The sequence below is a fragment of the Sebastes umbrosus genome, chromosome 3 (genome assembly GCF_015220745.1).
Source record: "Sebastes umbrosus isolate fSebUmb1 chromosome 3, fSebUmb1.pri, whole genome shotgun sequence".
Classification (NCBI taxonomy): Eukaryota; Metazoa; Chordata; class Actinopteri; order Perciformes; family Sebastidae; genus Sebastes; species Sebastes umbrosus.
The window spans coordinates 23,754,450-23,781,864 of record NC_051271.1 but is presented as its reverse complement, the minus strand read 5'-3'; the positions used below and the strand labels follow the sequence as shown (position 1 = coordinate 23,781,864).

Below are 27,415 nucleotides of genomic sequence, written 5' to 3'. Positions count from 1 at the left end.
AATCCGACAGAGAAACCATTTCAGCAAAAGAAGCTTTGACTGATCAAAGGCCATTTTTTAAACCTCATGACGCCCCACACAGTTTATAGATACATATATGCGTATCTTTGCTTCCTGTCTTTTTCAGATAAAGTGTGTGCTATAAACATCACAGCATGCCAAACAGATCTCTTAAGATAACAGGCAGAGCTGAGAGTGGCAGTAGCTTATCAACGCAAAACAAACATTCAGGTGCTACGACTAGGAAAAGGTCAAAGTGGTGAGAAAAAGAGATTCATTGTGTAATGACTTTAAAAAAAAAATCCCCTATTGAATCAAATCAAGTTTTTTGAAGAGCTTACCCTTTGTGAAATGTCTCCATGGGAATCGCTCCGGGTCTCTCACAAACACATTCCTTCAACTGAAAAAAGACGTTTCAAACATTAACTATCAACATAGCTGATTTTATTTATGACAGTGTTTCCATCAAAATAGGACAAACTAAGTTGCATTAGCCTATCCAATGAAAAACCATGCTTGCTTTTATGAACCTTTTTGGATTATCATCTTTAAACCCTTCATGTTTTTATAGGTTTCTGGTTTCTGATGAATTCTGTTTATTCATTCAATATATCATAAGTCTTGACAGTATGCTGAAATTTATAATCTTTATTTGTAATGCACTTTTTAGAAACAGAGGCTTACAAAGAAACTACCCAATAAGCTGATGTGTAAAGATCACTTTTAATTCTTATATGAAATATGAAACGAGGAACCATGATTGCTTTTATGGACCTTTTTGGATGCTGAACCATAAAGACTGAAATCCTGGAAACAAAGTTTTTACTTCACTTTGCTTCAGATTTCATGGCAATTCATCTAATAGTTGTTGAGACATTTCACTCAAAAACCACAAATATGAACCTCAAAGTGGCGCTACAGTAAAAACTCACAGGATCACCAAATTCATAGGGATTAATCATCTGGGAACCACGAATGTCTGTACAAAATGTCATGGCACTAAATCCTGTAGTTCTTGAGATATTTCAGTCTGGACCAAAGTGGTGGACCAACTGATTGACACTGACATGCACAGAGATGCTAGCACGGCTAAACACATCGAGTCAAAGACACAGAGACTAGTGTGGCATGCTGTAATTTAAACATGAAATATATTGACTTTCATATCTTTCATAGCTGTATAAACAACACAAAATGTAATTGATTCATCAAAAAAAATCACATAAAACAAAAAAATACTGTATATATAGCAGGCCTATTCAATCATATTTTTAGAAGGGCCAGATTTGAAAACAGTGAAGAGCTAAGGGGCCGGACATTTCTATTTCCTATCTGATCTGCAAAGCTAGGAATTTAAATGTGAAAACAATACACCTTTTTAATATTTGTAAGTTGTTGTTTTAATAAATACAATGACGGCGTCAATAGCATGAGTGGTAATGTTGATAAACTGGAATAAAGTCTCTTTTTTAAAATATTTTTTTCATATTTATAAATGATCAAAGGGCTGGTTTGAGGTCGTTAAAGGGAATAGGTCTGATATATGGTCTCATGCTGTGTTGCTGTACAACCCAAGACGTTTTCAGAGCTCCTAATTAAACTCACCAGCTCTTGACATAACAAGCTCACATTCACAGACGTGGCTGTTCACACGTACAGACCTTCGCTAACATCAAACCTCTGTCGTCAGCCACTCAGCACCACAGTCGCTCGGCCAATCATGATCGTGCCAAATATCACATATAGAGGACCATAAGTGTGCCAAGGCATCGAGTGTGCTGTTACATAACGTGTTGGCAGGTGAATTCAGTCGAGTGTGAGAGTGTAAACTGAATTAATCTATTTTCATTGGCAGCTGAACTTTACATTAGCACACATAATTTATGAGCCAGTGTGAATAATAATAATCCAACTTGCTTTCATGCAGCTGCAGTGTAAGAACAGTCAGTGGAGACTTGATAGTGTTACTGAAGGTTCACACCATGAACTCCTTGTGACTTTGACTGCTTTCACACACTCCTCATATACACTATACCATACCACTGCTGGCTACGACTCACTGCATCGTATCTTGGTTAGAAGGCGAGAGATAGCTGACTAAGTATTTTATCATCTGATCATACTGGTACTCTTAACCTGGATGATGCTGAGATGCAGCAGGAGATATAGGTACCAGTATGTATTAGAACTAAGGATTATTATCACTGATTAATCTACTGATTGTAGCGAATTATTCTATTGTTCTATATAATATCAGAAAAGTGATTTTGGTTTTATCAGACCAATAATCCAAAACCCAAAGATATTTAATTTAAAATGATACAATCACCAGAGAATAATTTTTGCTTGAAAACCGACTTTAATAATTAATCAATTAGTAATAAGTTGTTGCCAATTAATTATCTGCCCATTGACTAATTGATTAATCAGCCTAATCGTTTCAGGTCTAGCATGTATCGATACGACATCTAAATTTTGGTACCGAACCTAAAAACAAGGAATGTAAATATTTCTTTTGAGAAAAGAAGCCAAACTTAAAAATGGTTGTTTTCTAAAAAGCCATACAATAACTTTGTCTAAATAATATACAGTGTAAAATGGACAACATTTTGATTTAAATCCTAAGCTTTCTGATCAAAGAAAAAGTAAATAAGAGTACAAATCTAATGTCAACTTTAGGCTCGACAGCTTCCGTTCTATGGACACATGAAGTTCAGTCGGGACCAAAAACCAAGTCCTATTAATTTTATATCCCATTCCCAATATTGATATATATATGACATATCTGTGGAAATTAAATTTCAAATCTGTTTATAAACAAAAAAACAGAAGGTATGGTCAGTTTTTTTTTTTGCCAAATCCTGTGAATGAAATATCTAAAAAGGTGCTTCAACAAATCGATGCACAAATTCTGTAAATCCTGCATGTCCTTAAACAATCCTGCTCATTGATTTGTGTATATATAAAAATATATATGGAAATATCCTTGATATGTCTTGGTAGAAATGGTGGAGCAACAAATTCCTCATGGTATCACCCAACCCTAGCAGAAGCTACTTCAGTACAGAAACTGAAGACAACAAAACCTTCAGAGGCTTCAGAAATAAACATTAAAGAAGTACTTTTGTGTATCTCAATCATTTCCCCTGTATTATACAAATACTGAGCACTCCACATTGTGTCCAGTACCCGCATGGCAACAGTAGACAAGTTGCTCTCTGGTGCAACATCTTGTTCTTTGGTAGATAAAAGCTGCAGCTAATTGCACACTAATAAGTGGCCCTTACATTTGCACTGCATCTGGAAAAAGTGGTTGACAATCAGTGAGGCGTGGTGCATATAACAAGCCGCTGTACAATGAGAACCATTAGGCAGCTGCATCTAGCTTCCTGTCATCTTCCAACTTGCCGCTGTCCGCATTCAGTGATTCTTGTTAACTGCAACTGATAATTATTAAACTGTTGATACTGTTGTTGGTGCGTAAAATTGGTTGCAACTTTAGAATTCACTACAATCTAAGGCAGTCATTATTTTTTGCTACAAACAACTGAAAGAAAAATGCTTTCTTCAGGTTATCTACTGACCTAAAACTGACCTATCACAGTGAGAGAAAAGCTTAAAACAACAGAGACATGAGTGTGAGAGATGCTGCCAAAATGGTGACAAATCACAAAGATAGAAAGAGATGAGGAGAAAAGGCGTGATGACTCACTTCGTGGGCATCCTGGTTGTGTGTGTGCTGCACCAGCGTCGGGCTGTGTTTCGACTTCCTGGGTTTTGGGGTTCGCACGGCGTGACCACTCTGTCCTCCGTGTGAGTCCACGGCGCTGCTGCCCGCGTCCTCCACCACGCTGCCCGAGCTGCTCCCACTGCTCGACGGGATGTTCTCCTTGTTGGTGTCTGCTCGGCCGGACGCAGCTCTGCTCTCAGACGGAAAAAGAAGACGGAGAGGAAATGAGACATCTGCCTTTCATCTCGCTCTCTCTGTTGCACACTTTGGTCTTTATCAGCTTGACTTTGGGTGAAATGCTTCTGGAAACTAAATGCCAAGGTCATCCTGATAGCTCATTGACACGTGCTGTTTAGCTTCAGTGCTAATTCTATTTACTGTCCACGCTCTTATTGCCATTTTCCGCCGTCTTTGGACTGATGCACTCCTTTAATCCATCTCTCAGACCCTAGTACATCTCCATCAACAAGGATTAGCTTCTTACTGCGATGACTCCAGTTGTTATGACCGAGCTATGTCTCAGTGGACAAGTTGAAACCTTATGAATGTTTACTGTTACCAAAAGCACTGACTGGAAGCAGTAGCATTGCAGTGAGGCACTGAGGTCAGGCTTTAGTAATGAATGTCATCTTAATGTGCATTTACTGCACAGTAATATTAAAATATATTCATCTTAGTCGCTTCTGTCGCAATAACAATATTTCAACCTGTTTTCCAGAGAAATTCACTTGTATCACTCTTATTTGCTGGAGGATTTGTTGTCTTCTCTACATTTATAAATAATTAAATACACCTCGAGAGGTTTTATATCTATAATTTATTATGCTGAGTCACTCAACTTCCCTGAACTCAATTTAATAATTGGTAAATTAGCTAGCTATCATTATTCAACTCCTTATTATTCACCTGTATATATTTATTTCCCATTATTTATAATTTGTTTTGTCTTAATGTATTTGTTTATCTTTTGATGTGGAAGTCATCCAGTCATGTGGTTTAATATAATGGTTCAGTGGGTGACTGGGAGGGTTGAATGGTTCTGTTGTTTTGAGTGGATGGGTAATAAAAAGAAAATGTGAAGGTGCATGTACATGTTTTTTAATATACATGTTTCCAATATAAATACTTTTTAAAATATAAACTTTTCTAGTGTCTGTTTCTTGAAATAAGATTTTTTTTGATTTACATCAGAAAAAAAAGTTGAATTATTTTCACTGTACTAGCAGATTTCTTCACTTTTGTTATAAGAAAATAAGACTCTAAAGTAGCAATCCTTAAGATTTCAGTTCTGGTTGATTTAGAATTTCTATTTGAGTGAAATCAATGTAACTGTACTCAAGAGTTTATCAGTCTGGAGGTTTTTTTTGTTGATACATGAGCTTCAAGTTTTCAGAACTGTGTGCATAGTTTTTGTTTGTATATAATGGAGGAAAACTGTAATTTTCCAGGAATGTCTCCACAGACACCCATTTCGTAATAATAATAATAATAATACTGCAAATATATAAATATTGTAATACTTTCATCAGTGGGCTATAGACTCAATCATCATTGTGTTACCTCATTTGGCTATAGATAGTGACTTAACAGACATTTATTTAAATGAAAATATTTGAAATTGCCACTTTAAGGACACAATTACAGACAAAGTTATGCTATGAAGTTATGTGTGTGTGAAGTGATGAGAACAAGATTTTTGCAGTGCACTTCAGTATTGCTACTAAAGACAAACCGCCACTTATCTGATGCTGGTACCATCAACTACCAACGTCATGACGATGACAGACTCATTGTACCTGTTCCTTTCTTTGTGTCTCAGCCCCTCCTCATGTTGCTCTCTCTGGTGTCGGCGTCTCTGTCGGGCAGTTTGCGTTGCCCTTGGAGATGGTGGATGTGGGGTTAACTCGCAGTCTGCTGAACTTTGATCCTGTACAGCGTTTAGGTCAAAGAGGTGCTGCTCCACTGCTGAACGAATCGTCCTGTCCAGATAACTTAAGGACAATAAAAAAAATTATAACAGTTTCATAATAAGTAGAATTTAAAAAAATATCTCTAAATAAACTATGGCTACAGTAATAAAGTCCACTTACTTTACCACATCTGGTGAGCAGTGGATGGGGGAGAGGTGGTTACTGAAAGAAAAACAAGAGGGGAAGAAGAGTTAGAGCTGCAGAAACAGGTGGTCACAACAGGTCACTGAGCAACGCTGAAAATCCCCCGGGCTCTGGTTCTGGCCCTAGGTGATCGAGGCATCTAGTGTGCATGAGTGAGTGTTAACTTCAGCTGTGTTCAGAGCATAAGTAGGTCCTCTGAGAGCAAAGTGGCTGGCTTCTATGACTACCGGTAAGTCTTACAGTAGAGTATATAATCAGTACTCTCCATACTGATCTCTGGCTTCTTTTACATCTTTCTTTTTTTGTCGTTCTCCCTCTCTCCTTTTCTCAAATCACACAGGCATGTAATCTACACGAAAAAGTAATAAGTAAATGATAGGTGGATATACTATGTGTGCAGGGGCGTGTATATCATTCAAATCAGTATATCTACATGTAGCTCCAAAGATATTGAATTTTTATTACAGTCAGATGGCGGCATCAAACAACTAGTAACATGATAACTGAACAGTTTGGTTTGTTATTGAAGATGCAACTGAGCTTCTATTACAGTTAAGGACTTTTCTCATTGAAGAACTAACTCAAAGAGCCAAAATACATTTACTTTGCTGTAGAGGATGTTATTGAGGGGTGCGACTCACCAGAGGCCCCACGATACGATATTATCACGATACTTAAGTCACGATACGATTTTATTGCGATTTTAAACATTTTGCGATATGCTGAGTATTGCGATAAAATATTTTACGAAATATTGTGATTTATTAAAAAATTTTAAACTGCAGTTTGTCAACATCTGTTTTATCTAATAAGGTACAGTTTTCACTCTGTTCATCTCAGAGTTTTCATTCACATATCTTGAGGTAAGAGGTCAAGGGACCCCTTTGAAAATTGCCATGCCAGTTTTTCCTCGCCATAATTTAGCGTAACTTTGGAGTGTTATTTAGCATTCTTCCCAACAAGCTAACCTGACATGGTTGGTATCGATCAGTTTTTTAGATTTTCTAGTTTCAAATGATACCAGTATCTTCAGACTGAGCCCGCTACAGCCTGTCTTAAAGACAGTAATGTTAGTCGGGATTAAGGGTCTCAGAGGGTTTTAAAACCATAATTACCAATTCGCCAAAATTTAGCGTTACTTTGGAGCACTTTGAGCACCTCATCATTTCGATCAAGATAAAACAGCTTTTTTTTTTTTTTTAAATGGTTGATAGATAAAAAATAGACGTCATTTTTGCACCAATCTTCATCTTCACTCCTCAAAAAGCCTGTACAGCTTTCAACAACTGATAGATGTCATATCTGCTTTTCCTGGAGTACAGCACGTATATATGTATAGGGGTGACCTGAAGAGATCTTACATAAACAGTGGTGTTGACAGTAATAGCACAGCTTTCCAGAGTACGTGCACTGATAAAGGGAGTGATAATAATGGAGTGATGGTACTATGTGAAGGTGACTGGACATGCATTTTACATGGGACAGTGAATCAGATGAAAAGGTGACATGCCCCAGCCATGAGATGATCCTTTTGATGAGCTTAACAAATTCAAATCATAAACATGGGGCTGTAGATGTCTGGTGCTTTTTATTGGCAGTTTTAAAATCTGTGCTCATGACTAGAAAGATCTTTCACTTTCAGCTTAGTTTCATTTATTCAGACAGTTGGGACGTAAAGAGGACAGACAGAAGAGTGAAAGTTAGGTCAGCCAAGGCTCACTGGTGCTACAGAGGCAGCAGACTAAACCACTCGGTTATCTCAGAGCACAGCAGGGAAAATATTAGCCCACTACCTAATAATAGACTTGGCACTGAACGCAACAGGTTAAAGCAACAGAAAACGGTTTAATGGCTTACTAGTGCTGACCTAACCTTAGACCTTAATGCCTGCAAATGTCAGAGGTGTGAATCCATCAAGTGCAGTGGACACATTTAGCCCTGAAATATGACAAGTTTCAAGATCTGTCCAAAACGTTTGAGAGACCGTCCTCTATGCTGCAGTCTGCTCTTGATATAAAAGTGGTGAGAGGCGGGTCAATTATATAACTGGAATATGTGCCAGGGTAAGATGGTTATCAGACCTTGAGAAATGTACCCTGTCCTATGTTGCAATTTTAGTACCAACACTGTGACGGTTTAAAGCAGTGGTTCCCAACATTATTGGTTTGTGACCCTTTAAAACAAAGCACTGTCTACTTGTGACTCCTCATCCCACGTTCCTTTGTGTGGACTGTTGTGAGCAACAGAAGAATGATTTTTACTTTTCAGAACGTTTAATTAAAATTATTTTTAGTATCATTATCACTTGAATGTTGAAGTACATTTACATGTATCTGTACACATGTGTATTCCTCTTCCTTTCTTTTAAATAATGTTTTTCATGCACAAATGGAAAACTTTATATTAGGGCTGTCAGAGTTAACGCGATAATAACAAGATAATTAATTTGCATCAGTGATAATTGATAATTAACGGCAATATAATTTCTTTAACGCATTAACGCAACTTGCGATTTTAAGGTTGTAGCGGGCTCAGTTTTAAAGCTAGAGTAAAGACACTGGCATCATATGAGACTAGAAAACCTAAGGAACCCATTTGTACTAACCATGTCATACTAGCATACGGCTGAATAAGGCTCCAAACCTGAGCTAAAATTTGGCGAGGAAAAACTGGCACAGCCATTTTCAAAAGGGTCTCTTGACCTCTGACCTCAAGAAGTGAACAGCTAAAAAATGTGTGATTAATTTGCGATTAATCACAATTAAATATTTTATATATCTAACATATTGGAGTTGCACTGTAAACTAAGCACCATCTGTTTTTCAATAAAACAAATCCTTACAAAAAGGATTTATAGAGTCATACATGTAGCCATATTTCATGAGAAAAGAGCAGAAATTAAAGAAAAGTCAATGTAGACAATTTTATATTCAATTTTTTTATATCTTTGATCATCTTGTGACCCCTGAGATTTATCTTGGGGCCCTATCAGAGAACCGGCCTCCTTGTTGGTTTAAGACGGGATTATTTGTTCAAGTATATTGAGAACTACTGACAGTCAAATTCTTTGTATGTGTCCACACAATTGGTTGATACATTTAACTCTGATAAAAATGTCAAAAGCAAATGGATTTTTTGGACCATTTTTGCATATTTGAACCATTTCCTCTCCTTAAATCACTATATTGAAACTCGATTTGTGGAAAAAGAACTCAGAAATGAAGAATGAAGTCTTATTACAAAAACTCCTTATATGGTGTTTTGGACTGGAGATAAGTCTCATGACATCCTGAAATACACAAACTCAATTCAGGCACAAATCTACTATCCTTGTTGGTCCATAATGTGAAATAAGCTTTCTTATATAACTGCTTGTGCTGCATTTAGGATGTTAAACAGCTGAACATGACTGCCTGTCAAATGTGAATCATTTGGTCATTAAATATCTTGCAGCAGCTATCATCGTCCCAAATAGTCTGTGGGTTGGCACAATATGGACAACGTAAGGTAATTTGGTAAATCACCAAAGGAAGTGACATCACTTGCTGGAAAGAACTTTGCACCACCGACGTAGTTTTAACTAAAGATGCAACAGTATGAAACACCTCTGGTATGAGACAGGATTGTGGCCTGGTGTGCAATAATGACAGTCTGAGTCATGAACTAAAGACCGTAAGGCAAGAGGGATGAGTCATTGCATCAGAAACATAACGAGAATATCACCACCATAATATGAGTGAGTCAAGCCAGCAATCCTTTCTTAAACACATATATTCTAAAAATATAAAATCATACCACCAACAACAGTCAAATGTTTGATCAGGAACTGATCAGCTGGTGATCATTTTGTAATTTCATTCCCCACCTGTAAGATCTTTATGACAGCTATAAAGTTTTGGAAATCAAATACCTCTAGAGTCACTCCCTGCCTTTCTATTGTCATTCTGTAACTACAACATGAGTGTTTGATAGGGTGAGTTATAGGGATGATAATGATTCAACTTTAACCCTGAAGAAGGGATAAAAAAAGAAGTTATATAAGAATAACAGTTGTTTGATCAAGGTCTACTGCAGTCACTTGTGAAAGAGCAAACATGAGCTTGGATTAAGGTCGATGCAGTGAGGACTAGCATGAAGGTTTACACAACAGAAATCACACACATAGGCAAGGCAAGTTTATCTATAGCACCTTTCAACAACAAGGTATTTTAAAGTGCTTTAAATAAGACAGAGAGGCATTAAGAAAAGATACTGTCCCTCAAATGGGATTCAAACAAGTTTAGCAATGTCCCAGAAAGTCCTCGTCTAGTAATATGTTGTGGTTGACCATGTTGAATGATGATACTAAGACTGAAACTTTTCCACTGTCTGTGTTTTAGTGGATATCATTCAAGACCTTAACAAGAGTGGTGTGGTCGAAATCCTGACTGGGAAAACATCAAAACAATTGTTTAGGGCCGAGAAGGTGTTACGTCAAATTCACACCAGGCAGCGACAGCTCGCTGCAATAATTATATTTTTCTGTGTATTCTTGTGTTTCAGGCAGGAAAAAAATCTTTGTAACATGTCACAGGAGTCACAGGATCTGTTTACTGATTGGCTGTGGGTTTTCTCTAGCCGCACTTTGTCGCTAAAAGTTAAACTTTTCCCAACTTTTGTTTGGCCGCACTTCCCCACATAATCAAACGGTCGCTGAGCTCGCTGAGCTCGGGAGCGGCTACCGCAGCTTTTCATAGACACTACATGGCAGTTCACTGCAGGCTGCATTTCGCCGCTTCTCTGGTGTGAATTCAGTGTTAGGCTGCTGAAAAACAGCCTTATTCTTTTTTAAGAGTGATTTAATAACTGCAGTTTTCAGGGCCTTTGGGAAATGGCAGGAGAGAAGAGAAGTGTTGACAGTTTGCAGAAGAGCTGATGCCATGCAGTTAAAAACTTTTTTTTAGCCTGTAGGGAGGAGATCATGGCAGCAGCAGGAGGATTTCTATATCATCTAATCATTATCTATAAGATCAGGAAAACAAGCGAAGAAGAGCCTGCTCCTGGGCGTTGGTGGGGGCCACTGTATGAGACAGTATGTCCATGCCCAATAGGAGAAAGATTAAGAGGCATATTGGGTGTTGTAGAAGTGGGACAGGGACCTTGTCTGTCCTAAGCATCTTCTCTCCTGTTTGCGCTGATGCCAGGCAGATTTGCTTGCCGTTGATTTGAATAGCAGTGATATGAGATGCTGCAGTGCAGCTTAGTGGCATCCATTAACATCATATCCAGTTAATCTCTGATTGTAGTTTGTTCAAGTGGAGGTTGGAGGACACTGATGAGGAACACATTTGGTGACCTTGTTGGTCTTATCAGTCTCGTCAGGAGAGAGCTGTTCTCTCGTTTTGTCGTCTTTGTTATCACCAAGGTTGGTGTTACAGAATGTGGTTGTTGGGGCGGAGGCAGATGACATGGCAATGACCAGGGGGTGAATTTAATGCCAGCGTTAACCAGCGTTTCCATTTTATCAGTTAATCCCAGAAGGGGTGAGGCAAGGGAGTGAAAGCAGGAGGAATGAAGAGATGCTGACATTGAGGCTGTGATGTTTTGTCTTCGTGGACCTGAGGCGGCCGTATGTCCAGGTGCGTAATATTAGGTCTGGCCGTCTTGCAGATGGAATCAAAAATGGTCCATCAGTGCTTTAACTCCTGATCTGCTGAATGGAGGACATCTGCCCTGAAAAGATGCCTTCGTCCCCAGAAACAGATAGAAGTAGTTACAGTTGATCCCTTTCAGACTGCAGGTTTGGCAGGTCGATCCCCTTGTAGACATTGGCAGCAGTCCACTAATACAAATCTAGTCCTCCAGTTTGTCCAGATAATTGACTGACTGCTCTCTGTAAACATCCCTGGCTCCCACATGCAGAGTAATGCAGCACGTTTTAAATGTCTTGCCACTTGTTTTTCTAATAGTACCGTCTCCCACAACCAGAGTTACAAGTTGAATCGTCTCTTTAGATGTTTTTTTCACTTCTGTTGGCACTCTTCATAATACTTCCATGTCCAAACTTATCAGTAATCGTGTCCACTTCTGTCTCATGGAGATTTATTAATGGTTTAAACCGGTTTTCCAGCTGTAATGTCAGGGTTGACTGGGGTCTGTGTTTATGCCCACCTTTGGCTGTCTGCCAGATGTCCGGGGTCAAAGTTGGCTGAGCTGAATCCATAAATTTCGCCCTCTGTGGGTGTACAGTTTTGCACTTATCTTTCGGTTTGGCACCCAGATTATCCCAGTAGGTAGAAATCCTATTTACAGCACCTGAATCCACTGGTTTCATTTCAGTGAGTCTCGGGAAGTTTTATGGTGCAAAGCTTTCCACTTAAATCTTGTTGAGTTGAATTCTGAGGAACTAACTCATCAGTGAACTCACCAGTCTTGTCGTCATCGTGAGGTTTCAAAAGAACCATCCGAGACTCCAGGAAGTCGACTGCTCCCGGTCAGGAAATAGTCTGGCACATAATCCCCCGTAAAACCACAAATGTTTATTTTCCCTTTGGATAGAGCCAGACTGTTTCTCCCTGTCTCCAGCCTTTATTCTAAGTTAAGTTAAGCTAAGCGAAGCGTCTCCTGGCAGCACGTTTATATTTAATATGAGAGTGGTATCAATCTTCTCATCTAACTCTCGGCAAGAAAGCGAATAACAGAAGAATAAACACATATTTCCCAAAATGTTGCACTATTCCTTTGAGAAATATAATGAATCCGTTCAACTTCTTTGACTCAAAATACGATTTTTGAATTTGTGACAATTTACAAGTCAGCAGCTGTTTTTTCGTATTTAGTTTGATGGTGTCTGTAAGATTTACTGAACTGTTAAAGGATAAGTTTGGTATTTTTCAACCCTATTTTCCCATGTTTTTGTGTCTAAGTCACTAATGGGGTAAAACAAATCTTGAAATTGGTCCAATATTGAGTGAGAATGCTGCAGCCGCTAAACAAGCTGTAATGTAATCATTTGGGGCAACCTGGCACCATCAGTTTACGTCCACTGAAAGTGCTTGTTTTTGCCACTGCAGGGCCAGATTGTTATTATAAGTGTTTATAAGTGTTTATTACGGAAAGGACCCTACAGAGAATTAATACGTTTTTCTTACCTTTCACTTGATTTGGGCTGTTTGTTATTGTGTGTCTTGCTCTGAGCCACATGAAGCAATAACAAACAGAAAGCGAAAGATAAGAAAAATGTGTTTACAGCGTTCTCCCTCAATAATGGACCAATTTCAAAAAGTGTTGTCCCAATAAGTCACATAGACACAAAAACATGGGAAAATAGGGTCCAGTTGAAAAATACTGAAGTTATCCTTTAAGTCAGGTCTGTGATGAAATGACAGGTCTGGCAGTTTAATTGTGTAATTGTGCTATTTGTGTTTCACAGAGTGTGATTTTAAAAAGCCAGCAGTGCAAGTCTTTGTTTTACAAGAGCTTAAAGTTAGCTTCATATAATTGCTTCATTGAGGACCTTTTAACAAAGAAAACTGCTACGCAAATAATAGTAAGAACAAAATAATATATTTCTCTAGTTGTGTCTGAGTTGGGGTTTTAAAGTCAAGTGTTGTTTAAGGCATGAAAAGCAAGGAGGAAACAACTCCAAAGCCTCTAAAGCAGAAGATAATGCCAGTTAAATCCCCCCACACTGTGTACCCACGGGCGTCCATTCAGGTAATCCAGTATTACACCACAGTCAGATATTAGCCAGGACCTCCTCTGGTCAACACACACAAGAAAATGATGCTGACCTATGATCCATTTTGACTGGGCTGAGGGTAAGCTTCCATGTGGCAGCCTGAGAGTGTGTATGTGAAGGAATGCAAGTAGACCTCATCAGACAGAGAGAGAAAGTCTGTATGGTGTGTGTGTATGTGACAATGTACAAGTAGGCCATGGAGTGAGTCATTGATGAACGTGAGCAAGTGAACGGCTGAGAGACACAGAGGGAGGTGAAGGGTCAAGTGTCAACAGACATTCGTCTTAGTCACTCATATGACACAGACTGGGGCTGCAACTAGCAACTGATCTATAAAATATTTTTTACAGTTAATTGATTGACCTTTTAGTGTGTAAAAGAGCCCATGACAACATCTTCAGAGAGCTCATTATGCCCAACAAATACTCCAAAACTCACAGACATTGAGTTAACAATGACATAAAACCAAGCAATGCAGCATATCCTCACATTTGAGAAGCTAAAAAAGCCTCAGCTGTACTTTGTGTTTAATGCTTATCAGCGAATGTGAGCATGTTGTGATAAACTAAGATGACGAAAATGGTAAATATCACTTACTAAACATCAGTAACATTGTGAGCATGTTAAGCTACCTGTGTGCTTAACTTTGGAAATCCCCTCCCCTCACCTCTTTCCAAGATCAGGTGTATACATATACAGTATATATATATTTATACAATTTTTGGTGCATCTCTAATAATGAACTATAGAGACCTGTGAATGAATGGGACTTCATGTGACTTGCAAAATGTGAGTAGTTTTGTAAAATGTCATCTTGGGTTTACTGAGTACAGAGATTATGTAATGCATACAAAAAGATTATATATCCCAAACCAGTAAAACAGGTTATTGTTATGTATTAAATACTACACACACTGTACAAATATCTGACTCAATGACTGACCACATGTTTAGGAGTTGGATTAGTGCACTAGTTGAGACCTTTGTCCTTTTGTCATGGATAAAAATAATTTGTGTTTTATTACATTTAACCAAGAGACAAAACGTTCCAGGTCAAAGATATATATTTTGTTATATCAAGGTTTCCTGCTGCTAGAAGACAATTTTGCAAAAGCTACAAAAGTGTTATTATCTGTATTAAAGACCTTAAAGTACATGTTGTTACAAGATTTAATCATACTATGCTAATTTTAATAATGTTCAAGCTCGGATGTCCAATTCATATAAAATATGAATTATAAAGTGTATTTAAAGTCCTGCGTCTTTTCAGTTCTTTTTAAAGAAAAACAATAAAAAATCTTGAGCACACAAACAGCCGCCCTGAAGCCATATCAGCTCTAAGGTCATATAAGCAAACAACCCTCCAGTCAAAATGTGCCAACTCCAAATGACTAACTGAAGAACGAGCTGTTAACACTGGCTGGACAAGCTGCAGCGTTTTTAAGGCTTCAGGTCCACATACGCTACACTGAACATACACTGAAGGCTGAATGGGAAACGATGACAGTAGGGTCATTGATTATTAACAGGTGATTATCACGAAGGTGTGGCCTGTGTGTACTGAAACGTTTTCACTAGCACGTGCAACAACATGTGGTTGCATTGATGCAACTTGCGTTTTTTAAGTAACCTCTTAAAGTCCGAAGGGCTGCTGCTATTCGATCTTTTGGAGGTTGTAGCGGGCTCAGTTTTAAGGTTTCTGGACAATATTTGCCCTTTTTTTGTGTTTTAAATTGATTTCCAATAATAAATATATAAATACGTTTGCATAAAGCAAGCATATTTGCCCACTCCTATGTCGATAAGAGTATTAAATACTTGCTTGAAAAATGCTTGAAAAGATTACCAAAGTATTTGCAGACAAATTCTTCTTCTTACACTGTTCATCAATGATCTAAACCATCACATAATTCTGTCTTCACCCACAGGTGTCTTTTGCTTGGGTGGTGTGTCTGAAACCACAATAACCAAAACAGTGGTGAGAAAACTGTTGCATGTGCACGCCGCCCTGCTCTCCCTCTAACTGGTGGCTCCATTGTTTCCGATGATAATGCACTAAGGCAGCACGGAGCCTCTTCCCTCACTCCTCCAGCCCAAAACAACACACTCTCATCCAGTTCTGCCAGCTTTTTAACGCAAAGCAAGAAGGCCTACCTCATGTAGAAAGGAGATATTGGCCTATCTTCTTCTTGGGAGCTGAAATATAAAAACAAACACACATAATTAATTAGCTTGCAGGATGTGGCTATGAAGAGTGCTACGGCATAAAAACATGAAGCCCCCCCTCTCCTCATCACTATATGTCACTGGGGCTGAAAATAGGAGCATAAGGCTGGCTTTTGTCTGCAGAATAATAGCCATGCAGTGCAACAGATCAGTGCCTTTGTGCAACTTGTCTCTGGTAATTATTATGAACCAAAAGAGAAATGAGTGCAGCTCTAAAATATAGGCTCGTTGCTGCCGCTGGATGTATGCCAGGGACACATGATGAAATTATGCAACGATAAGAGGAACTTGGTGTTGGCACTAAATGTTGAGGTTGCTTAACATTTTCACATCCTGGCACTTACAAGCTGAATTTCATAATCACCTAGTGTTGTTTGCCTAAGCAGAGCTGAATACGGTATTATCTTCTCTAAAGTCAGAGCAGGAACAAAAACACTGCAACCAAATCTGAACTCTAAGACCTTATAACACATTAATAAGTGTTAAATAAAGGCTGTCTTTATATATATATTTTTATTTCATTCAGTATGAGCCCTTTATTTACTGTTAAATGTACTGGTGTTTTGCTACAATGAATATATAATTTTTTTCACAACGATATGGCCATCTGGAAAAAAGCTAAGTGATGAGTGAGAGTGGTGTGAAAATGGTTGGTAAACACTGCTTTATTTCATGTACGTATCATAATAATAATATACGTATATCCACAGTACTCTGTCTTCCGGTTTCCCTTTTTGAATGACGAATACAGACTACCGCAAGTTATTTCATCTCACGCAGGCACAGAACGTACGTAACGAACGTACAGCAGGTATGACATCTTTTGACATACCAACTGCTCAACTGAGTATATATTAGTGGTTCAACAAGCCCACAGTTTGGTGTTGCATCACTAGTATTTAAGATTAGACAGAATGACAGTGACGCTCATCAATACGGCTGAAACAATTAGCCGATTTAGTCCATTGACAGAGAAATAATCAGCAGCTATTTTGATATATGATTAATTAATTTGACTTTAAAAAAAATTGCCAAAAATACAGTTGTTCCACCTTCTCACTGTGTTTTTTTTACTACTTTTCCTTGTTTTATAAAATTGTAAACTGAATATGGTTTTGGACTGTTGGTCGGACAAAACAGGCAGAGGTGACATCACGTTGTGCTTTAGAAAATTGTGCTGGGCATTTGTCACAGCTTTCAGACATTTTAAAGAACAAATCAAAAAAAGATTAATACAAAAAATAATCTGCAGATTAATAGATAATAAAATGCTCATAAATTGCAGCCCTTTGTATTAATTGCAGAGTGGTTTATATCCAATTAAATAAATCCAATCCAATAAATAATGATTGCCTAACAGTAATAAATATATAAATAAAGCAAGATTTGTTTTTGTTTTCATCTCTACTGTAATTAAGTTTCCTGTATATTATATATATATCAGCAGAAGCCAAAATCAGCAGTCACCCAATATTATTGATATCCAATAAAGCAGCAAGAATATTCAGTTTTGCTGGTTTGTTTGAAGTCTTAAAGAGGGACAGAAAACAGACAACATCAAACTGAAACAATTTCAAATATGAGATAACTTTGCCTACTGTGCCAGTGAACAAAAGGTTGTAAACATGTTGAGTCTCAGATGTTCTGAAAAACAGGAGAACGAGTTGTTATTGAGCACACCATTCCGTGAATGTTTGGTTCTTGGGTGTGTTTTGGTACGTGGCGTGCCTTCACGTGGCTTACTGTAAGGGGCCTGCCGTGTTGACGGGAGGGGGAAACCACTTTGGCCATTCGGGCAGCACCTCGACAAGTTCAAAACAAAGGATTTAGGTTTCAAGTCAGACAGGAATCAAAATGGGCCAAAGTTCATTCCAAAGTCTTCTCAAATGACAACAAAGTAAGGAAATGTGCATTGTGTTCCTCTGGCCTTGTTTTAGAGGCAGGTGTGGTTCACCACACACACCTCCACATTCTTCTAGCGCCTCAGAGACGATTGTTTTTTCTCCCCTCTCGCCATGTTCTTAACTGTTGTTACACAGTCAGGCAAGCGTATTAAAATAATATGTGCCGTCACCGCCGCCGTGAATTGCAAAAGCGGAAATCCTGCTTACCCACTACCTTACTGAAGGGATAACAGAAAGCTTTGGAGGGGTACTCGGAAAAGGCCTGATCCCTCTGGGGCCAATGGAAAACTACCGATGACAAGTTGGTCATTCTGGACACGCTCGATATTTAAAAAAAATGTGTAGACAAAGGTAGTCTGGCTTAGCAGATGCTGGTCACTTGAATAATCCTCCAGTCATTTTTTGGCAGAGTCCCTCTCCTTCCACTGCCTTACCTTTACCAAAACCCTTCTACAACACACAACAACAGCACTTGCTGAAGTCTAATTAAAGCTCTTAATGTGAACAAGATTTTCCACAAAACTATTTTGGAGTTGCTATCACAATGTCTTTAGCTCAATGCTGCCAATTACACTTGTGATTAGTTGTTTAAAAAAATAAATGTACACTCAAAAATAGTTTAAGTGAAGCTGTTCTTTGAGCTGGTGCTGCAAAACAAAAAGTGGAAAATAATTTGGCTTGGAAAGATCACAACAAAGGCAGATCCAAAATGCATAAACTCTATAGTGGAGTTTTTTTTCAATTTACTGTATTGAATAATAAAGAGTCCCCTTGTGTCTCAGCTCCTGTGTTCAGTCTCCAGTCCATTCAGGACCCCCATACCATCAGTTTTTATTTTTTTTTGTGCTGGACATTCTTCGAATACCTCAGAGCACAAACTGTATGGTGGTCAAGACCTAAAGTATTTGTCAGATAAGCCTGGCTAAGCTATGCTTGGTATATGTTCATTCTTTCAGAGAAAATGGCGTTAAAGCAACACAGAGCCATCATGCTTCAGGTTTTAAACTGAGGCATAGCTAGACCCGATATAACGATTTAGAGATGAAATATGATCAGTTCTCACATGTATCACGTCTATATCATGACCATAACCGTTGCTGCACCCTGTTGGCGTTAAAAGCAAAATTGCACACAGAAAAACAGCATGTTTGATTCTCAGTGTAAAGTACCAGTGAGAGGAGTTTACAGACCGGATTTGGGTCATAGCAGCGTGCTTCAAACCAAAGACCTGAAATCAACTCACCTAAAGTAGTGTTGCATGAAAAGTGTAGCATCAGCAGTGCTAAAAAAAATTACACATACTTAAAGTTTGGGTTGTATCTAACAATCATCTTCATATCAATTAATCTATTTAATTTTTTTGACTAATCGTTTGGTCAGAAAATATTAAAAAGTGCCTGTCTCACATTTGAGAAACGAGAAACGGTGAATTTTTGGCATTTAGGCTTGAAAAGTTAAAATTGTTGCAGATTTCTTCTTTGTCTGTCAACTAATCGAGTGATAGTAAAAATACATAAATGATTTTGATGACTGTCTTTTGAGCACCTGCAGTCATGCTTTCCCCTCACTATCAGACCAGGTATCTGATTTTCTGTCAGGTCTGTCTCTGAACTTGAACATCAAACTTCGTATCTAGAACGTTTTGCCACTTATCAAAGAGGCTCCCGAATGGAGGGGAGTGTCAGGCATGAGAAAACTGAAGAAGCCTTTTGGATGACATGTGAATATCTTCAAGAATAAAACAGCAAATCTGGTTGGCCTGAATGCCGTTCTTGCTTTTGGCGTTTCAGTAGTCTGCGCTAACTGAAATGTAAATGCATCCGTGTGAGTATGCTGCGTTCACAGCTAGTGACGTAGAATAAAATGTGAGAAAGATCACTTATGGCAGGCAAGAGGGGACCGGTGTTTTGTTTTGTAAGTGACGTTTGTGCCGTGTTTTCCATACTTATGTTACGTTGTTTCCGTACATATTGTACTTAGTTTACGTACTCATTTCAAGTCCAACCATGGCATTTTTCCTAAACTTACGTGGTTTTGTTGCCTAAAACCTCACCTAAATTGCGTCCTCATGACACAAGGAATGTCCTTGTAATGTTGTGTTATTTATACGCCTTCCCAAGAGATCAGGTTGGTCAATGTCGTGTATGAGATTTGGAAAAAAGACACTAACATCAAAACCAGTTTGATCCAGCCAGCAGGTTCCTGCTGTAAATATGTGCTGTCAGGCTTTTAGGCTGATGGATGAGACTTCCTGAAAGGTGGACAACAATTCTGTTGTACCCACAGGGAACCTGCACTCACACCACACTGCAACGTTCCTCACTCCCACCGATTTCCAATGGGCTTCTAAGAAACCCAATGGTTACATCACAAGATTCAGTGAACCATGGCAACTCCACACAAAAGACAGTATGCATCCCTTACCTGCAACTATGCAATCCTGAGCACAGAATAAGTTCACATGATGCTGCTATGTTGGTTCATGTGACCTGTGTGGTGAATGACGCTGGTGTCATATTTCGGGTACAGGTGCGAGCATTGTGGCATACAGAATTACAGAATTAATGTATTTGATAAAGAAGAGGCTAAGTGTTAAAATAAGACTCATGCTCTGATACAGTACAGTGGTCTAGACGTGGATACACGAGAAGATCTACAAGCAGAGCTACTAATAGAAATCTCTGAGAATTATGATTTAATTGCCAGCAGGTGCTGAAGGTGACCTGAGTGAGCGGAGGGACTCATGATGGGAGTAGTTCCTGGAAAGAAGGGTGCATGTGTCACATCTAATACACATGTCATCAGATACATTTAAATTTCTTCTTTACCACCAACAAGGTGTGAACATACAGTACTTCGTAAATTCTTGATTTCATATTTCATATCCTACAAAAGTCATGAATGAAAAGTTCAAATTTATAATTACACAACATTTTAATTCAAATATAAAATGTTTAACAATAGTAGTTCCTTCATTTTGTCATTCTGTATATAATTCAGTTGTGGCCCAGGTGGCTGTGCTGCTGTATGTGCTGTGCTATGCTGACACAGGTCTGTCTGACACATACCCATGGAAAGTGAGAGCAAACTGACAAGTAGGCAGCTATGAGCGCAGCTACAGATATGAAAACACAGATAAATCTTCTTGTGGAAAATTATCATATATGTGCTATGGCTTTATGTGTCAAAATCACAGCTGCTTACAATTGAAACTATTTTTTATAGTATCTATTTTTCATCCTATTCGCATTGCTTTTTCTTTGAACATTTGAAAGCTCCAAAGTCTTTAATTTGTCAAACACTACTAGTGAGTAACAAAAGAGTTCTTACATTGAAGATGGTAAAATCATTTTAGTCTTTTTGCAAACTACAGGTGTCTATTAGTAAATACCAGAGAGTTCAGAGTGCTGACGCACTTCACTGGGGTCCCCTGTCACGGGGTCTGTACATCAGTCACCCAATGCGACCTGACAAGGAGGATTTTAGGGTGTTGGGGAAATCCACCAGGAGATTTACTGGTATTCTGACGAGGTGAGGAAAGCTATTGCCACCTTGGAAGTATTATATTTGCCACTTCATGTAGACAGCAACATCTGTTCCATTTAGAGGGACGGTTGGCCTTGTTGATTTAACACATTTTAGGTTAATTATCTTGACGATAAAGCGCAAAGGAAAACTTTATGAGGTTGACTTGACATTTAATTTTTGATAGTTAATATAAACTTGTTAACCTGTATAATATTACTTGAATATGTCAGGATTACTACTGCCAATTAGAGAAAAATAGTACTACATATTATATTATAAAAATTAGGGCTGTCAATCGATTAAAATATTTAATCAGGATGCATCGCAAATTAATCACACATTTTTGATCTGTTCACATGTACCTTAAAGGAGATTTGTCAAGTATTTAATACTCTTATCAATATGGGAGTGGGCAAATATGCTTGCTTTATGGAAATGTATGTACTGTATATATTTATTATTGGAAATCAATTAACAACACAAAACAATGACAAATATTTTCCAGAAACCCTCACAGGTACTGCATTTAGCATAAAAAATATGCTCAAATCATAACGTGGCAAACTCAAGCCCAACATGCAACAACAGCTGTCGGTGTGTCAGTGTGCTGACTTGACTATGAATTGCCTCATTCTGGGCATGTCTGTAAAGGGGAGACTCGTGGGTACCCAGAGAACCCATTTTCATTCACATATCTTGAGGTCAGAGGTCAAGGGACCCCTTCGAAAATGGCCATGCCAGTTTTTCTTCGCCAAAATTTAGTTGAGTTTTATTAAGTTTGGAGCGTTCTTCTTGACAAGCTAGTATGACATGGTTGGTACCGATTCCTTAGGTTTTTTCTAGTTTCATATGATGCCAGTATCTTCACTCTAGCTTTAAAATTGAGCCCGCTACGAGGTAAAAATCACAAGTTGCGTTAATACGTTAAAGAAATTAGTGGCGTTAAAACAAATTTGCGTTAACTTTGACCGCCCTAATAAAAATATATCCCACAAATCCTGTTATGCAATTTATGTTCCAACATTTATAATTATTATTTTTTTAAATATATATAAGTGGCTGCAGTGAGATATGTAATTCAGTACACAGGTATGTGTGAGAGCACACCACTGTGTGTGTCAAACTTTAATGTAACGTGTTAATTGATCTGGTGCTGACACGGTTTTAAACTCTGATTAATGTCATACTAAAGGTCAGTGGTGTGTCCGCCAAGCCGTAGTAGAAGCCAAAACAGCGTCATCATTTCTCATCTTAGTGCATCAACATCACATACTATCTTTGCTCCACATTATATTATGTTGTTTTCCACTGAGACAAATTCCACGTATCCTCTATCACAGTTGATAAACTGGATTTAAAGTATGTGAGAAGAGGTTTTAAACAGCATAGTAGTGAACTTTTCCAGCCAAACAGTGCAGGTGCGATCACAGCCAAGGTTAATGCTAGTCTAAACCCCTGGTCAAAGCCGCAAGAGCCCCCAACAACAGACACAACTGTAGCCTTGCTATTCCAGGACTGAGGACACTCGACACCGAGTGGTTCCAGTTTCAGCTTCTTATAATAGGCTTGTTTGCATGCCAGAGGCACATTGCCACCGGGTATGGGCTTTAGATCCCTGATCGCTTTCCAGATTCTTCACCCTCACCCTCGACTGATAGCACATCACCTATGCAAACAGTCGTCATAACCTATTTACCGTTGATAGAATCCCCCCCTAGTTTTCCACATTGGAACTGGACATCGCAAAACGAAAATAGAAATCATTTAATAGTTTAATGTTGTGGCTGTTGCAGTGAAGTTTTATTTTGTGTTACACAGTATGACCTTGAGTTTTATTTTACGGCCGTCATAAAAGATCACGCTCACATATAAGACTGTGATCCTAATGAAATCTTAAAACTGCAGGAGGAACTGACTATGTTTCACAGAGTAATTGAATTTGTTTTTGGCTCATGAATGGTATTTAAAGTGCACATAAAGCATCTATAAATACAATATCTTAATCTCTGACTATACTCTCCATAGTATCTAATTTCAAGTCATGCAACTTGCAACATGCTGTATAAAAATGTGTAAAAATGTTGGTCTCCGTATATTTATGAACATGTACAATTAACGCAGCTCTAAACTCTATTTTTAAAAACAAAATGGGTCGTAAAATTATTTTCGTAAAATTACTATTATCCCAATTCTGCAACTTGCAAGAAATATCAGTTTGAATTTTTTCTCAGACACAGGTGCATGCTCTTTGACCGGACACACTGACCTGCTGACGGCCTCCATGCTGCCAGAGGGGCTGACGTTGAGGTGGCTGAGTGGCGAGGTGCCGTCTGGGGTGTCTTGGCGAGCTGTCTCCATCGGCTCTGGACTGGGGCTTCTCAGCTCTGAGGTCAGGGGCAAAATTATTGGTATGGAGAGAGACCTCGCATTGGGCAACCCAGCGGAGCGGCTGGGCTCAGGGATCACTTGAGTCATGCCGTCACTCTTCCCTTTCCTCACCTATTTTACCGGAGAAACAGAGAGAGAGAGAGAGAGAGAGAGAGAGAGAGAGAGAGAGAGGGATGCCAACGACAGGTGAGTCTCATGACAGGAAATATGAGACAGTACGAGAGGTAAATGATACACAACTGCAAACATTTATGCACAATCAAGCTCATACAACCGCACACACACAGAGAGCTCAGGTTACTATAACACAAACATTTGCGGTTCTGAGGTGAAGCAAAGAGCAATAAAAGAACCACATAAGAAAAAAAGGTTAGCTTTTTAAACTGTAAGGTTAGACTGATGTTTGTCTTACCGTAGTGACCCTGAGTGGGTATAAAGAGCGTGAACCTCCAACTGTAGTGTAGGAGAAAAACCTTAACCTAATTACAGCCACATTGTGAGTACCCTTCTGCATTTTCGCTAAGTTTCAACCAAGGAAGCCTGAGAGAAGTGTTAAAGAATGTGTCACAGAGCTTTCTCTCAGTATATATATGGAGAGGACTCGTACAACTGCTAATGAACACTGAGGACAAATAGCCGTCTGGCTGTGGTAAACAGTATGAAATAGGTCTGATGCCAGTATTGATAATGTTCAAAAACATCCACTGCTAAAAGACACTTGGCTCTAGATACACGTCTGTTGGTTTAATTAAAAGGACTACTTTTTTTCCCTTTCCACCAATTATCAGCAGAACATTTCCATTTGGGGTTGAACTTAATGGGTTGTTCTAACATCTATGGATGCTGCCTCCATTTAGTCACTTAACGGGTGAATCTTTGGGAGCATAATTAGCTCCACAAGCTTTTTTAGCTAGACTGGGTATGGATTTTGCCTCCCAGGGCTTTGTAATTGATTTAGCTAAATTTGTCCTTCACAGAAACCCAAAGAGAAAGGAAGAGCTGCTGCCGTCTGACAAGCGATACAGAAGTATCACCAGACTAGAGAGCAGCTTCTTTCCTCAGACTGTAAGACTCTTCAACTTAGAATAGAATAGAAAATACTTTATTGTCTGCTTTTTGTTTACAAAAGGCAGAAATTTGTCCTTGGTTCCTATGTGCAAAAATTGCTATTAAAAGAGTAAATTAAAACAACATATCACATACAGACAGGTCACATTAAAACACATTCACATAAAAACACAATACACCAATAGAAGTTACATTAAAAAGGAGCACCAGGTACCAGGACTGAATCTAGGTTAAATAATAATATTTTATCTATGTTTTTCTTTGCACAGGGGGCTCTGTACCTTTGCCCTGAGGGCAGTAGCTGAAAGTGGTGATTTAAAGGATGGCTGTGGTCATCTAAGATTTTGCCACTTAAACGTTGGACTGCTGGAGTTTGTTTGCAGCCTGTAGTTGTACTGCCCAGTTTGACTACTTTGGAAAGCTTTGTCTTGCTTTTGATGCTCAAACCAGGACACAGTGTCACTTATCCTCCATACACCTAAAAAATGTTTTTTCTTGTGTAGCATAAAGGGACTACAGCTTGCATTTCGTTGTGTGTTGTAGAGTGACGATAAATTAACCTTAAAGGTGCTCTATACAACATTCAGAGCATTAATATAGAAGCACACAACTATTTGCTTAGTAAAGATATAGTGGAGTAATGTCTACCTGAGCAGAGAATGAATCACTCTCCCTCTGTGTGTGCTTCTCTGTGCTGCGGTTACATAGCCAGGCCAGCATAGAAATGCTCTGAATTTTGTATTGAGCACCTTTAAATTAACTTTAAAAAAGGAGTGAAAAAAGTGGAATATTAATGTGGACATTAGCATGTTTCATCATGGAGACACCATGGACAAGTCCTCATGTTAAATGGGACCAATTATGCTTTTCCTTATTTTCCGTCATATATATAACGTTACAATGTCAAATGTTCATATTAAACATGGCCAAGTATTTCCTGCTAACAAAAGAGGCTTCAGTCTGGCCTCTGACCGTTGTGAACACTTTCCAACAATTTTAGAAAAGGGTGTTGTTGTGATAATGAACTTCAACAGTGTTGGTAAGATGGTGCTGACATCTCGGTTGGTCTATGATGTTAAGGTGTTTCAATTATGCGTTTTGTACATCGTTGGGTTAGAAAGTAGATCATTTAAGCCCATTATATAGGGTATAATATTTCTCACTAGACACACTACAAAATTACATTTTGACATGGTGACATAGTATGCATACTGACCATAGTGAATGATTTCAAACACAGTCATGGAAACTCCAAACGGACATAGCTAAAAATCAAAGTGCAGGTCAGTTTGAATAGTGTTAACCACTGACCCGTCATGCTGCCTCCATTCCTGGTTCTCAGTTTCTGCCGATGCATAAACAGGAGCTAAAACCAAGAGGGAGCTAAATAGGCCAGATGGCAAAGAAGCCTGACAGACCAAAATGAGGATATGACCTGGTTTCTAAATCATGGATTAACCAATGATTTGAACTAAAATCTCAAAAGACTGCGAAGAAAGCCAAATAAAATATTTAGAGCTCAAAATGTTACTTTCTCTGCAATAATCTGCTATAATGAAAAAGCATTTGTATCTGGCCTTGAAACATGTGTCGCTGTTAACTGATCTCTATTCACTGACTGACAGCTCATTTCTCAGATGTCCAGTTTTTCAAAGTGTCTTTGCAATATGATCCATACCTGTTCTTGCTTGCACAACCACCAAAAATACTTTCACTAGACTTTTTAAAATAGTGGTTGTTTGTGTAAGCACTTTTGCGCAAAGAGATTTTTAAAAAATATTAAATTGTTTTTGTGTTCCTACCATAGCAACAGAAGGGTTTCTTGCAACGCTGTATTTATTCAACAACAAGAACTCAGTAATAGGCCTACTCTTACAGTAATAACTGTGCCACTTTTGGAGTCCAAAGCTCATGGACCAACATAAACATCTCAAAAGTTCCAATCATAAATCAAACAGTGCTTAGGGCTCTAATTAAAGTGGGTGTGTTTGTTGGTCTGAGGCTGTTAAATACTGTATAATTTATAGACTTATTCACCTTTGTCTCGCAGTGCCACAGTACCAAACATATAGTGTTGCTCTGGTGGTGATGTGTGAGCTGTGATCAGTCCAAAATGTAGACTTTTAACGGTATATTTAGTAGTAGCAAGCATCAAAGTCAAATCTGTGTTGAGTCTAGCCTTGAAAGTGAAAACAGTTTTATAGAAGAGGTTTTACAGGAGTGTTTGGAAAATTCAGCAGTAAAAGTTAATATTTATAGTGATGAATCACCTGATAAATCATTAAGGAGCTCAAGCCTTTTACAGTAAATGCTATTTTCACTTTCGTAGGAAGTGAGGAGTGTGTTGTTAAAACTGTTATATCTATGCAATAGACCAATTCACAGTTGTAAACGTAAACATTCCAAATGTGTCCCAGTTTATTTCCTGGTCCGGTCTACCGTTTTAACTGAATTGCATTGCTAGGCAACAGCTTGGGTACATGTCTACTGCCTGTCAGCTGATGTCATTCACGTACACTGCAATGGGAAATAAACTGTGACACATTTGGAAAGTGTACAACTGTGAAATGGTCAATAGAAACGTCAAAGGGAATCTGACGTCATCACCCTTTATAGGAAGTGTGTTTAGCTCGCTGCATAGCTGTGCACTTACATGCATAGTGAGGGTGGAAGAGCAAGCATTACCTTCTTAGCTTAAAGATTGAAGTAACTTCAGGCATTTAAAAATAGTTACCAG

The 27,415-nt window shown here is 38.5% G+C and overlaps 1 protein-coding gene across 6 annotated transcripts in view; it reads right to left on the bottom strand.

Moving 5' to 3' along the window:
* Nucleotides 1–27,415, bottom strand: part of fam13a (family with sequence similarity 13 member A) — a 67,598-nt gene that overhangs the window by 18,897 nt on the left and 21,286 nt on the right. For 5 of the 6 annotated variants that reach the window (XM_037765510.1, XM_037765506.1, XM_037765508.1 and 2 more), the window contains 6 exons: nucleotides 23,489–23,721; nucleotides 15,719–15,760; nucleotides 5,821–5,862; nucleotides 5,527–5,721; nucleotides 3,713–3,920; nucleotides 342–400 (listed from right to left, as the gene is read on the bottom strand). In XM_037765510.1, the coding sequence (XP_037621438.1) occupies nucleotides 342–400; nucleotides 3,713–3,920; nucleotides 5,527–5,721; nucleotides 5,821–5,862; nucleotides 15,719–15,760; nucleotides 23,489–23,721 (779 nt within the window). The remainder of the gene's footprint in view (nucleotides 1–341; nucleotides 401–3,712; nucleotides 3,921–5,526; nucleotides 5,722–5,820; nucleotides 5,863–15,718; nucleotides 15,761–23,488; nucleotides 23,722–27,415) is intronic. The other variant, XM_037765509.1, reaches the window with a different exon arrangement.